The 14,604-nt window shown below is 53.7% G+C and overlaps 2 protein-coding genes across 2 annotated transcripts in view; both read right to left on the bottom strand.

Annotated features, from left to right (window-relative positions):
• Window positions 1-238: 238 nt before the first annotated feature.
• ZBTB9 (zinc finger and BTB domain containing 9) lies at window positions 239-4,480 on the bottom strand. Its single transcript, XM_047102961.1, has 2 exons — window positions 4,273-4,480; window positions 239-4,087 (listed from the first exon to the last, which is right to left on the bottom strand). Exon 2 carries the CDS (start codon window positions 4,003-4,005, stop codon window positions 2,581-2,583), a length of 1,425 nt encoding a protein of 474 aa, XP_046958917.1. The 5' UTR covers window positions 4,006-4,087; window positions 4,273-4,480; the 3' UTR covers window positions 239-2,580.
• A 2,585-nt stretch (window positions 4,481-7,065) lies between these two features.
• SYNGAP1 (synaptic Ras GTPase activating protein 1) overlaps window positions 7,066-14,604 on the bottom strand; it is a 30,289-nt gene continuing 22,750 nt past the window's right edge. Inside the window, 5 exon segments of the mRNA XM_047102657.1 lie at window positions 7,066-7,214; window positions 7,216-7,299; window positions 11,188-11,278; window positions 12,398-12,609; window positions 14,253-14,426. Of these exon segments, the coding sequence (XP_046958613.1) occupies window positions 7,152-7,214; window positions 7,216-7,299; window positions 11,188-11,278; window positions 12,398-12,609; window positions 14,253-14,426 (624 nt within the window). The 3' untranslated portion in view covers window positions 7,066-7,151.

The following is a 14,604-nucleotide window of genomic DNA, read 5'->3' on the forward strand; positions in this document are numbered from 1 at the left end:
CCAGGAATTTCTGCTCCCTGAACGCCCAGGGCTTATCCTTATCCAGGTCTTATCCTTCCAAAGGCTGGTCCTTGAGCCCTTCCTTCGATCCCAGGAGCCACCCCACATACTTCCAGATTCCTGTTTTAATAAGGTTAGTCAGAGCCAGCTTCCCTTGCTTGCAACCAAAGGATCCTGCTCAATAGATACACAGGTCTGCCTCATTTTATTGCGCTCCACTTTATTGCACTTTGTGGATACTGCACAAACTAAAGGTTTTTTTACAAACTTGAGGTCTGTAGCAATTCTGTTGAAAGCCTGCAATTAAAGGTCTGGAGCAAGTCTATCGGCACCATTTTTCCAACAGTATTTGCTCGCTTTGGGTCTCTGCATCACATTTTGGTAAATCTTGCAATATTTAAACTTTTTCATTATTAATATATTTGTTATGGTGGTCTGTGATCAGCAATTACCACTTATTGAAAGCTCAGATGATCATTAGCATTTTTTAGCAATAAAGTATTTTTTTAAAGCTATGTACATTTTTTTAGACCTAATGCTACTGCACACTTAACAGGTTACCATAAAAACATAACTGTTATATGCACTGAGAAGCCAAAAATTTCATCTGACTTGCTCCGTTGCAGTGGTCTGGAACCGAACGTGTGATATCGCTGAGGTATGTCTGTAGTCACCTACAGAATGTGTGCCAAAAGAATGGCAGGTGGGTGGGATTGTAATTGATCCAAGATTGGTAGCCCTCTCCCTGACCCCCTTCCCAATGTATTCACAGTCCTTACCATGGGATGGTACCATGGCGTGGCTCTTTAGAGGGGCTGACAGATCACAGCTCGAATTCACCTTCTCAGCCATAAAGTCACATTTTTCAGCCTCTTCTGGGTGCCATACCCAGTAAGATTTTAAGGAACATGCCTTGGGGAAAGCTATCAATCCTGGCCCTACTGTTCTAACTTCAATTCACGTTCACCATTTCAACATCATTGCAGCCACCCACACCGTCACTATACTCTGGTACAGAGTGATCTTTGTGAAACCTCTGCTCATCTGCAAGAGGTCTTCTCTCAGCTTCCTTTATGCCACTACAGTAGCCTGCACTGCCCCCTTTGATGGATGTGTCATACTACATTGTCATTTTTGTCTAGCTTTGGTGGTAGCTGTGAACTTTTGGAGGTCAGGGTATCAGGGTCTAGCACAGTGCTATGCACTAAATGTAGAACAAACCAAACAACCAAATGTTATCGATGATACAAAAAGTCAGGGGAGAGTACAGGTAAAGATCATGTGAACCAACACCTTCAAAAGTAAGAAGACAGGGAACCAGTTAGGAGATATATACCACCTTACCAAAACCAAAAATGACCAGTTCATACTCTGAAAGATAAGGGAACTTACTAGAGATCATTCAGTGGCAGGTCAAGGCCTAGAACCTGGCCCACTGAGGTCGAGGACAATGATCTCTGCACCAATGTGAAACCATCCCATTCTTCCCCCATCAACATAGCCCTGCTGCATAAGGAACACATTCAAGTTTTTGCAACTCTGTTTTCATGCTGTCTCTCCCAATAAATTACTCAATCCAGTCCATTGTCAGCTTAGATTTCAGGGCAAAGTTTATTTGAAGAAATTAAGTAACTGTGAAAATCTCCCCATTCCAGTATCTACTCTTCTCTCTTCTCTCTCTCAAGGGGCTATCGTGTGAGTGGGATGGAAAGGAAGAGTGTGTGGTCCTACTGTGCAGTTACTCTCCAGCCTTCTGCGCTGTCTCAGCCTCTGACAACAGACACTTGTTCAAAACAGTGGTGCTACCCTGAGAGCATTTTAGGTCGGTGGCCACCTCCTGAGTTCACTGGTCACATTCCAATCACTGTGATCAATATATGGGTGATCAGTGGTGGACACAGGTAAACAAGAGGCACAGACTGTTGAGGGAATACCCTCTGTTAAAAAGAGGGTTCTAGGAATGACACCTGGAATGCTCAAGTTTGTTAAAGTGCTCAACTACCACATTAAAAATAGAAGTGTTGGGAAGGTGAGAGAGCAAGTTATGATCTGAGGAGCTTCTGGAAAGATCTAACAAAAGAAAGCACATAAAAAGAACTCTACCTAAATCATTTCAGCAATGACAAGGGCGAAAACACAGAGCTTATTAGTTTCGGAATCACTAGACCTTAGAATCAAACATCCCTACGTGGAGACCATCCCTACGTGGAGACCAGCTCCTTTAACTCCTCGTGGAGACCAAACATTTAATCGTCACGTCTTTTTGCTCTCTTTTCTCAGCAAACTCTTAATCTGAAATCTGGTTTACTGTATGAGAGGTCTATTATGGGCAAGTGATCAAATTATGTATGCCCTATACACCACCTTCTGATGGGGTGGTTAGCAAACCTCGAGATGAGAAAACTGAATTCCCAAATCTGACAGGTCGACGCCCACACTTAAGAACAAGATGTCCAGGATATATCTATTCTCTTGGCATGATTTCAAGATCCGAGAGTGGGGTGCAATGGTGGTGAGGGGAAAGTGTCCATCAGCAGCAGTGGCTCTCCTGCACTAGAAATTAGCGCATGGCCTCAGCAGTCAGTTGTAAGTCCAGTGAGCAGTGGCCCAGCCCTGGCCCTTGCACAGGTCCCGATGGCGAAGGAAACAGGCATGGACTCGGAACCGACGGCCGCAATGGGGGCAGGCATGCAGGGCTCCAGCGTGGGTCTTCATGTGCTCCGTCAGATGGTGCTTCAGCTTGAAGCGCTTATTGCAGACGCCACAGCCAAAGGGCCGAAGGCTGAAGGTCAGCATGATGTGACGGTCACGCTTTGGCTTCACTGCAAACCGCTTCCCACACAAGCAACCGAAGCGTTTTCCATCTGCGGGGGGTGTACCTCCTAACTTCACAGGCCCATGCACAGCCTGTCCTGCCCCCCCAGGTCCCCCACCCCCTGAGAGGATTTCATTCCCATGAAGATCCACTGGTTTCCAGGATGGACCTCCTCCTCCTCCTCCTCCATATGTCGCCCCTGCTCCCGAGGGCAGCAAGAACCCTAGCTCTCCATTCCCTTCAGCGTCCCCTCCAGGAAACACTTTGGTCTCCTCCTTTGCTCCTCCAGATTGAGTTCCACCTGTTGATATCTCTTCTTTAGGCTCAGAGGGCTCCTGCTTAATGTAGAAGACTTTGGGGGGCAGTGCAGTATGAGGGGCAGGAGGCTCGAGGGGTGCACTCTCGCCCTCTGGAACCCTGCGGGGCGTAGTGGATACGGGCAGTGAGTGAGATCCATGAGGGCAGGGAAAGCTCCCTGATACTCTCGGGGGCTGAGGAGTCTGGGAGGGTGCTGTTGACGCCTGGTCCTCCTCCTCCTCCTCCTCTTCTTCCTCCTCCTCCTCCTCCTCTTCCTCAACTTGAATCTGTAACACATCGCCCAGTTCGCTCCCCTCCCCTAAAACGGGGCTCTCGGTAGAAGTGGAAGACTGCACTGGGGTCTGGAAAGGGGAAGAGCGAATGCACCAGCCTCCTGGAGAGGATGTGGTGGAAGGAAGTGTGTGGTAAGAGGTCGCCCCCCGGGCTGAAATTCCACCACCTGAGTTTTCTAGTTCTCTAAGAATCTCTGAGCACTGATCTACTACTTGCCACATCTGCAGGCCACTGGCCACGAGGAGGTGGGCAGGGAGAGCATCCAGTGGCAGACGGAGGCGCCCGGAATAAATGAGCTGGAGCAGCCCCTCGAAGGCATCGGCTTCAATGACGCTGGGCAGAGTGAGACGTGGCGCATCCCCCAGAAGAAGTTTGTCATGGAAGTAAGGAGAGGCAGCAGCCAACACTGCTTTGTGAGCCCTAAGTTCCCGGCCCTGCACCAAGAGGGACACATCACAGAACTTGCCCTCTAGCCTGTGGCGGTTCAGGGCTTCCAGCAGCAGGGAGCTATGCTGCGGGAACTCGATCTGGATCGTCCGCGGGGCTGGGTTGCAGATCGGGGAGGGGGGGACGGGAGGCAAAGGCGTCGAGGTATCCATATGGCCTCCTCAGAAAGAGAGATCCCAGAGGATCGAATACGGGAGATGAGGGGCTGGGGGCGGAGCCCACGCGGGACGAAGGCTGTGGAGGAAAGAGACGGGGGTCACAGAAGCTCTGGGTAAGGGGAACCACGTCTCCTCACACAGCACTCGCCTCCCCAACCCAACATGTGGAAACTTTGCAGTCAGTGGCGATTTCCGCAGATCAATCCCGCGCACTCCCCCACCAAGGAAATAAGAACTAAACAACCACAGCAAAAGACCAACCGGGGTTTAACTTCCAGGGCCTGTGAAGGAGGATGAGGAGGTCCTTCCAGCCACGCGCCTGACCTCGCCGGCCCCCGACGGCTCCTGCCCTCCGCTCCGCTCCTTCTCACGGTGCCCTGAGAGCCCGGCTCCCGGGAAGCCGCGGCCACCGGGAGACCTTGAGTGACGGCCGAGAGGCCCTTCCCGCCGCCACGCCCCCGCCGGTACACACGCGGCTCTGGACCAGAGTGCCTTTGCGGCCACCTCGCCGTCCCAGACCGGAAGCCACCGCCTTCCCGCCGGACGCCAACGCCGGGTAGTGGGCGGTGCCAGAGCCGCAGCCAATCGGAGGGCAGTGGCCTAAAAGCCTCGTGTTGATTGGTTGCGCGGGCGAGAAGGCGGGGCTAGCAGGAGGTCGCTGGCCCCTACGCGGCTGCGGGTGGGGTGGCCTCTACTGCGGGAGGACCGCAAGCCAGACCTCCGGAGAGCATAGCTCGGAAGGAGGGGGAGACTCAAAAGTCGTAGGGTGATTAAATGTAGCGCCCGTCCCCCGGTAGGTGCTGAGAAGGCGAGTTTAATTCGGTACCTACTGTGCGGGCCACGTACTGTCCACACATCTCCTTGTATCCTCCCCCAGCCCTGGAAGATAGATGTCGCGATCCTGTTTTCTTGGGGGAAACCGAGGCTGCCAAGTGACGGGTCTGGGATTGGAACTCAGATTTGCTGAGGCACCAAGTTCTTTCCTCCATTCCGTACGGTAGCATTTTAACCAGCAATTAAATAAACCTTATTTTTAGGTGATCACTAAACGTGTGTGTAACATAACTTGGAATTTATCAGATACTGTTCCTGTTCCTTGGCCTCTTTACTCCTTCGGGTTAAGTGGAGCAGTGCGGAGGAGAGACCTAGATTGGGTAAGCTTGGCCAGTGCAAACCCCCTGCTCAAAAACACAGTAGTCTCATCGCTGGGTGGGAGAGAGATTCTGGGGAATACCGTGGCATCACGCAGGGATATAGTTTCTTCCAGCAGGTCACCTTCCTATGAAAAAGCAGATCCCGTCACTTGCTGGTCTGTCTGGAAGTCGCAGCTTAGGAAAATCAGTACAGCGATAAAAGAACAATCTCCGTTTATTAAACATGATTTTTCTGTTTCACCACACACTCCAGAAAAAAAGGAAATGGGGCTGGGAGTGGAGAAAAAGGGATAGTGGTGAAGGACAGAGAAGGCTGGGAGTGGGGTGGGACAGGGTGGGGAGGGAGAACGAGAAAACAAAATAAAACAAGTAGGAAGAGCATCTCCCTACCCTTAGGGTGGTGGAGGGGGAGGGACGCGTGGGGGGGGAGGGGGCCAGGAAGCTCTGTACAGAGGGGTTGCCCCCAGCCCACACACACACACCCCCGATATGTACAGTACAAACCCCAGATAATTACAACAGCCAAAGAGAAGAGGAAAGAGGATCCAGGGGTAGGGTCTGAGGTTGGGAAAGCAAGGAGAGGGCACAGGGATAAAATTTCACATATTTACAACTTTTATATAAGTATAAATTTGGCCCCGGCTGGGTGTATGTGTGTAGGGGGATGGGACTGAAGGGGAACTGTCCATACAAAAGAAAGAAGGGTGAAGTCTGGAAAGAGTCTCAATACCAAACGCAAGAAGGGATGAGGGGGCAAGGCTGGGTAGGGGACAGCAGTCAGGGAAGAGGGGGTGCCAAGGAGGGGCTTCTCCCCTCCCATGACCTACCCACCCTAAACCCCATCCATCCTACCTCCCCTATCCCGCCAGAGAGCTATGTACAGAGAAACACCGAAAAATTGTGGAGCTGGCGGGAGGGAGGGAGGTGGAGGGAGATTGGGGAGGGGGGAGGATGAGAGGGAAGCCCAGCCCTGTCCTACCTCCCCCGGGGGGGGGACAGAGTCATGGAAGGGGGCCCCCAACACCCCTCCTCCAACACAGGTCCCCCCACCCTGGGGGAGAGAGACATGGCTTTTCCTAGAGTAAGTTCCCCCCTCCCCCTGGGAGTAGAGACCAAGAAGAGAGAGGGGGAGGGACAAGGGGGGCTGTGTGTGTCAGGGTAGGGCAGATCAACTAGTCTGTCCTCCCTAACATACACACCCTCCTAGACCCTAACCCCTCACCCTAACCTCAATTCCACCCCACCCAACACACTGGGGGAGGGGGGGGCATAAGCCCCCTCACCCCGCTCTGGGACCAGCCAAGAGCAGATCAGGTGTGGGAGGAAGGGGAGATGACTCCCATTCCCCCCTTGCCGCCCCCTCCCTGCCCCGGTGGCCCCTCCACCCCATCTGGGTTCTGGGTGGGGAGGGAGTAAATTTAAGAGTAGTAGGAGGAGAAGGAGTTTGTGCGTGCTGAGCCCCCCCAGACGCTCCTGAGAAATCAAGGGGTAATAGGGCCCCCTCACCTGGGGTCCCCTCCCCATAACAAGGGGGACAGGGGAGGCCAAAATGGGGCGGTGGAGGGGAGTTAGATTGTCAGCTCTGGTTACTGCTAAAAAATCACCCTGAAGTTGAAAGTTTGGAGGTGCCACACCCCCAGGGTGGGGGCGAGGGTCTGTCCCCCAGTGCTCAGGGGAACGATGAGGCAGAGGATGGGGATAGCACCCCGGAGTGAAGGGGTCTGTGTGGGGTAGGTGGTGTCCTGGGGCAAGGGTCCCTGGGGGTCACAGGGGGCAGCACCCCAACAGGAAGGAAAAGGGGACAGCTAAGGGTCCCCACTCTCCCCCCTGGAAATGGTGCGGTGGGGGTGGGGGATTGATGCCCCCCAAGGAGGCATTCAGGGAGGCAATCCCGCTGTCCCTCGGCGATATCCAGTCCTGGTGGTGGGTGCTGTTCCAGGGTGGGGTGCATGGGGAAGGAGAAGAAGGTCTGTGATGCTGGGTGGGCTAGTGGTCTGCGGTGTTTCGGAACTCGCCGTTCTCGGTGATCTGCAGCCGGGGTGGGGGGGGGCGGTGCTGGGGGGGCCAGGCCGTTCCAAGGTGGGGCCAGCGTCACACGCGGGTTTGTTGGACCCAAGGGGGGAAGCTGCCTCTCCTGCAAGACACCAAAGAGGAGAGCGCGGACTTATTGAGACGCTTCGCGGGGGCCTGGGTGTCAGCCCCCCTAGCCGTAGCCACCCCCATAGCCAGCCCATTCCATAAATCATGTCCTCCCACCTTCCCCCAAGACAACCCCCCACCCCCGTCCTCCTATTGTGTTTCTCACCTGCAGTAGAAGTTACATCTTCTGGGATCAGGGAGAAGGGAATCTCACCCCAGACTCCTAATGGGCCTTCCAACCCAGGGAGTCATACCGGGAAACCAGTCAAAAGAAACAAGTTCCTACCTCACCCCCAACCTAAACCCTTGCATCTTCCCCCTACCCAGCCTCCCTCCTCCTCTTGGAACCCCCTCCCAGCCCACCCCCAATCCGAGGTAGGAACTTTGTATTGAGGGAACAAGGGGAGGCAGTACAGCAAAACCTCATTAATCCAGACCCCCATGGATTTGGAATTTTTTCATAATTTGAACAAAAACTGGGCTTGAGTTTTCCTTTATCTATGAAGAAAGGGCGTGCTAAGCACATTAATAGTGGAAACGTGTCTGTAGGAGGGTACGAGCAAACAGACTTCTGAATCCTATCTATTCATTAACGCATGCTCCCTGAGGGCCTGGAGTGGAAAAGCCTTGTTCACCGAGTTCTACTTACTGTACGTATTTTGAAGACATGCATTTCATTAAATGTTAGACACTGTTATTCAGTTTTGTCACTTATTCAGAGTGGCCATCTTCCCAATATAACACTCCAAATCAGAGAGGTTTAACTGTACTGGGCTGGGGCGGGGGAGGGGGGATTCAGGGAAGTCATGTGGGATGGTAAAAACATCGTGGGAGGGCTGCCTCTCTCTCGTGCTAAGGGCAGAAATGACTGGGAGCTTCTGCAGAGGCACAGCATGCCACAATCTCCGCATCCCCAGGAAGCAGAACTGCTTCATTCCTTTCCGCCCCCAGGATCCTTTCAATCCCTCTGCCTGGGATCCCAGTTAGAGGGTGAGGGGTATCAGACCCTCCTCCCACCCCTGGTCCTATTCTATCACCTCCTCCTGCTCCTGGACCAGCTCCTGGCTTCTGGCTCCTGCCCTCAGCTCTGGCTGCTGTTCCTCCGCTAGGAGAGAAGAAAGCCACCTGTTCTATACTTCTGGCTGCTCATTTGGCTTTTTAAAATACAGGCACAGAATTAGTTTTTAAGTCAATGGCTAAATTGCAGAGGGACCAATACCTAAGAGTGATTTAGAAAGTGTCCAGGGGTGCCTGGGTGGCTCTCAGCTGGTTAAGCATTTGCCTCTTGATCTCGGCTCAGATCACGATCTCACAGTCTGTGAGACTGAGACCCATGTCAGACTCTGCGCTGACAGTGCAGAGCCTGCTTGGGATTCTCTCTTTTCCTCTCTCTCTGCCCCTCCATCCTGCTCATTATGCATGTGCGCGCGCTCTCTCTCTCTCTCTCTCTCAAAATAAATAAATACACTTAAAAAAATGTTAAAAAAAAAAAACGCATCCCAATTGTTTCCTGGGCCACAGGGCATTTAGGCCTAGCAGCCTGGTTCTGCGTAACCGTATCTCTATAGGATACAAAACATTCCCAGTAGAGGCCCCCAGATCAGCTCTCCCTTTCAAATCAAAGACCTCACCTCTCAGAAGGTCACCAAACCCTCAGCCTTAAGCAAAGCTCCCCTCTTAGCTTGCTGAGCATCTTGCACACTTTCCCCAAGTCAGCAAGGGAGGAAATTACGTATGGTAGGGGATCCTGAGTGTGGCAGGAGAGCAGGGAAGGGAACCTCAGATTCCCTTCCCTCTGCCTGTCTGCTGGCAACAGAACACAGGCATGCCCCCTACACCCCCATGGACCCAAATTTAGAAAGTAGATAAATTAGGGCGCCGTTATTCATTTTACAAAAGAATTCGCGGCAGGAGTCCTGCAAGTGGTGAGGTCCCCTGGTGACTCGTAGCATCTGTTTGCAGATCACTAACTACTTTGACGGAGAGGCCGGGCAGGCAGAGAGTTAAAATTACAGTGTGACGAGCCACTGCCCACTGCAGGTCAATCCCGCAGAAAAGAAAGCACCCCAGAAATGGTATCAGTGGCTGACAGGTTCCCATTTACTGGGTATTAGGTAGGACCGCGCGTCCGGCAAGGCCCCTGGGTGGCGGGAGATGGGGGGTGAGCTCCGATAAGGACGGACAGGTTATTTAACATGCTGTTCCCGGCATCTCTGCCTAGAAATCCACATGGCTACTGAGCCCATGATCTTATCTAGGAAGACGGCTCACCCCACTTCCAACTCCCACGCCACATGGGCCCGTCTGCATCCTAACATCTGTCAGGGCTCCTTTTTTGTTTCTCCTTGTTCCACTCACCCTGCCTAGTATCCTGACATCCTGAACAGCATTCTTTTCAGCCCCCCCAAAAGTCTTCCTGAGTCAGTTGCCCATTCCTAACTCTCACCCATTGGGGCCCAACAGAAGCTACAGATCCCTTCCACTCAGATATAAGGGAGGAGGAAAAGAAACGGGTGAGGGGTAGAAGGAGGGATGGAGAACGGAGGTTAGGGAAGGAAGGGGAAACCCCCACCTACCTGCTGCAGTCAGCACAGCCCCTCTAGCCAGGGTCCCCCAACCCATCATCACCGCCACCCCTTAACAAAGCCCACCCCCAAAGTCCCAACTCCCAAGGACGCTCTGGTGAAATGGGGGGTGACAGACATACACCGGAGAGGCAGAGGGAGAGGACCGAGAGGAGGTTGGGCGGCGGGTTTTGTAGGAGAGATCTGGGGATGTGCCAGGCCTGTCCAGGGCAAAATGCTTGGTGTTGGCGGGGTGTCACTGAGCATTTCTGGGAGCAGCAGGGAGTACTCTCTTTGGGCAGTGCCTTGGGAGCCGGGTCTGTGCAGGAGGTGTCAGGAGGGTAGGGTCTGTGGAGGTTCTCGGGTGTGGAGGGCAGCAGTGAGGGTGGGGAGAGGCTCCAGAGAGTTGGAGGGGAGCGGGCTTCACGACCAACCTGCAGTGGTCCGGAGTCACCTCCCCCTGTGTCCTCCGCCCGTGGTCAAAGCGGAACCAGGAGAATTACCTGATGAGGAGCTGCAGGGGGAGAGAGTGGGGTCACGGGGTCAGGAGCCTTGGCGGTGGTGGTGGGGAAGCCTGGCGGTCAGAGCAGAGGAAGGAGGAGCATGGGTGGGAAAGTGAGCAGAACTGGGGTGAGCAAGGGGTAAGGGTGCAGGAGGGAGGTCCTACAAGCTGGCTGAGGAGAGAGGGAGGGCGGCAGGGAGCTGGAGGCCTAGACAGGTGTGAGGACCAGAGGGAGGGATTTTCATACTGAGGGAAGGAGAGCTTTCAAGGTGAGAGGGGCCTTCTAGAGCTGAAGAGTCAGAAGAGGAAGCTATTAGGGAGTTGCCCAGGAGACAGGAAAATTGGGGAGCCAAGAGAACAGAGGTGATGGGGACCATTCAGAGCCTGGGAACTGGAACTCACCCTGCCCTGTGCTCTAGTCTAGTCAACTGCAGCCTCTAGCGCTTCTGGCCCAAGATGAGCTCAGAGGAAGTTGAACTCCCGAGGTGAACAGGTGCAGGCACAGACAGGGCAGGGGTGCCAGGAACTGGGTGGGGTGGGGTCTGGGGGCAGAGAGACTGAGGTTCTGGTGGAGATTCCGAGACCCAGAGAGGAGCGGGAGAGACGGGGTAGGAAGGCACAGGGGTGGGGCTGACACTGCCAGGAGTGACAAAGGCACAGACGATGGGATGAAGATGGGGTCACCGGGGAGCACAAACGGAGGACAGTGGGAGACAGATGGTGATGGGGCCGGGTGGCTGGTGCAGTGAGTGCACGAAGGACAGTGGGATGGATGGGGATGGGACACGGAGAAGATAAATGACATTGTAATTTCCACCTGAGCGTCGAGCAGCCTCTTCTTGGGTTCGGGCAGCGGCTCAGGCATGGCGGGGTGGTCCCGGCGCAGCTCCTCCTCCACCAGCATCAGCCTGAAGGGACGGGCTTCAGTGGGGTTAGTGGCGGGCACGGGCTTGGAGCCTGCCGGTGGAACTCCTGATCCTGGGGAACCCCTGCAGCTCTCTGGAAAAGCCTGGGAGTCCTTCTCCTCTGCCCTCGAATCCTTCCGTCATTATGACCCAAAAGACACCCTGCAGTAACCTTCCTCTCAAGGACTCTCCCGTGCTAAGGACAGCTTTCTGGGCCTCGAAGACCTCCGCCATGCAGACACCCCCGGCACTCCGTCCTCCCAGTCAGGATGGTGCCCTCCCACTGCCCCTCTGTAGCTGAGCTTCTGCATTTCCCATTCCATGTCCCCGAACCCAGGCCATCTCCAGTACAGCCCCTGGGACACCCCTAGCCCAAGAGTGGTGTCGACAATCATCATTCCCCGCATCTCCCTGCCTTTGATGAAGGCTCTCAAGGTGATTTCTCACCGAGGCTATCAATTAGAGAAGGGTTTGAAAACAAGTTTCAAGTCAGGCCTTTCTCCTTCTAATCAATCTTACTCAAAAATACATTCAGAGTGAACCAAAGTGGGATTGGCCCTGATTTGAGTGGGGCGTGGGGTCCCAGGACAGCTAACCACCTTGCCAGGATACCTTCTTTGGAGGCCAGGGCTTGGCAGAGCAGTGCAAGTGTGCATGCACTCCACTCAAAGGAGGGTCATTCGCTTTCTAACAGAGCACCTTTTCAAGGCTGGAGAGAAAGGGTTTACCGAGGATGGGGATAGCCAGGGGCTGCTCTGGCTGGGGCTCTCTGCCTCACTTTGGGGAGAACATCACAGGCTAGGTTGAGAATAACCAGTGGGAGGCTGCAGCCTAGGCTGGGGCCAGACGCATAGTAATGGACGGTAACAAGCACATTTTCCAAGGGCTTCAAAGGTCAATCTCTCAGGAGAGAGATCAGGGTTTGGGAGAGGAACACTTGTGCACTAAGCAAGAGGTTTCTCCCCATCGGGTGACCGGTGAATGGGTGGCAATCTCTGGGAGTGGGGTGGTGGGCTTTCCTCATGGGACCCTGAGTTTGGGGCTTGAGGCTAAAGGGGGAGCTCATTGGCTCTCTCCAGCCTCAGGTTCTCCCTTGCTACCCCTCCCCAGGCCGCCCCTCACCTGCCAATGATGCTCTTGATCTGCGAATCCTTCTCCACCTGCTGCTGCCTTAGCCTCTTCTCGCTCTGCTCCAGTCTGGCCTGATACTGCATCAAGATTTTGCTGGTCTGCTCTTCCTGGGACAGCAGCCTCCGCTCATACTCTTCTAGCTTCCGGTTGGACATGTGCAGCCGCTCCTTCAGTGAGTGGATCTCCTCCTCATACTCCTTCACCTGCCCGCCGGGCACACGACCCCGCACTGTGAGGGGTGCCTCACCCTGACCCCACCACCCAGTCTCCATCCTTGCCTACCAAGCAGCCACTGCATGGTGAGGGACATCCCAGCTGGCTTCTCCAGACCCTTCCCTGCCTGCTCATCATACCAGACATAGTAGCTTCTGAGAAGGCCCTTCCATGGAGCCAAGGCTCCTTTAAAATGGACCAAGGTCATATGCTCCTACACCGAGAAGCACAGACCCGCCATCACATGTAAATCTGGACACGTGAGGACCCACACAGACTCACGGACACACCTTGAAGGACTGTGCACAGAAATTAAACATTAAGGTGACTCTTCAACCCAACCAGGGCACATTAGGGAGACCCAGGAAGAAAAGACATCAGATAAGAAGAGGCGATGTGGGGTCAGGGGTCTGGGCTTCAAACAAGTCGAGGATGAGAATCTAGGAATGCCTCTCTGTCGATAATGATCCTGGAATTCTGGGGCTGGAAGGGCACAGAAGAGTCATTTTTATCTGCCCTGTTGGCTCTAGAGCCTAGAGCTGTGCTATCTGATACAGTAGCCACTCGCCACATGTGGCTATTTAAAATTTTAAAAAAATTTAAAATTCAGTTCCTTGGTTGCATCAGCCACGTGTGGCCAGTGGCTACCACGCTGGACGGTGCAAATCACAGGACACTTCCCATTACTGCAGAAAGTTCCACTGGACGGTACTAGTCTAGAGCCTTCATCAACAAAAATATCTCACCCAAGCCATAGAACAGAAAAAATGACTTGGGAGAGTATTTTCTCATTCTCCAGAGAGAATACATACATAACGAACCCCATTCTAGATGCAAAGCAGAGATGTTATATATTACCTGAGCTGGCTACCTTGATGCATCAGAGCTTAACTCTCTCATGGAACTTGCTACACCGAGTCCACCTAGATCAGTCCCGACATTTTCTTATGCTCAAAGACCACATGCCCCAAGAAACCTCTCTCTGCTCCACCCAGGTTGGAGTCAGACATTCTTCACAATAACCTAATCTTACAGCTACCCTCTTCTTCAGAGCCCTTGGAGCAACAGCTTCCCCAAGGAACTTGCTGCTAAATCATCTGTGTGTGCCCCTGAGCTCTTGCTGTCTTTTGCTCTGGGCATCACCAAGCTGAGAGTCCAGACGGTTTTTCCACACACAGGCCAAGTCATGCCACTTTCCAACACCGACCCTCTGTCACCCTATGCCCACAGGACAATGACTGGGTAAGCTGGACATCGCTTGTAGTGTAACTGTAACTGCTGTGCCCCCTGCCCAACTTATCAGCTCACACTGCTGGCAAATCCACTTCCCCTTTCCCGAGTAGTCACAAGAGCCAGGGCTTATGTTCCCCCTGGGGAAGAACACAGAAATAAACCTTAATATAGAATCTTTCTCCCCAGACGGTCTATGACACGCCACAAAATAAAGCTGGAAGTTGGCCTTCCGATAGACTGACTGTCGACAGCCTCCCCTGATACACTGAAGGCTTCTCACGGAAGGGGATCAGGTCTTTGTCTCTTCTTTCTACCGTAATCACTTGACCCTGGGTGCATCCCTGGGAGTCATCTAGAGGCTTCCCCTGTGGGTAATGGGAAGGTCAGGGGCCCGGCGTACCCTGTCCAGCCGGCTCTCATCCATCGACTTAGAGTACTCCTTGAGCTTGTACTCTTCTCGCTCGATGTGGGCACTCTCGATGTCAGCTGACAGGTGAGGCATGTTGGAGACCCAGGCCACCGTTCGCTCGGAGGCTGGCATTGTGGGGTTCAGCGTGGATGGCGCCTGAGAATGCTGGGATGGGGCAAGGTGGGGGTGAATAGAAAGGAAAGGTGGGAGAAGGCAGGGTGCATTTAGAAGGAGACAGCGCTGCCAAAGGAGATGACCGTCCCAACCTTGTTCCCCTGCTCTAGTGTTGATCTCCTTGAATCCACAGTGCCTAGAACAGGACGTAGCGCATAGCAGGGACTCT

Source organism: Lynx rufus, unplaced genomic scaffold (genome assembly GCF_022079265.1).
Source record: "Lynx rufus isolate CCGP_SWC_20201006 ecotype Redwood Valley unplaced genomic scaffold, mLynRuf1.p SCAF_6, whole genome shotgun sequence".
Taxonomy (NCBI): Eukaryota; Metazoa; Chordata; class Mammalia; order Carnivora; family Felidae; genus Lynx; species Lynx rufus.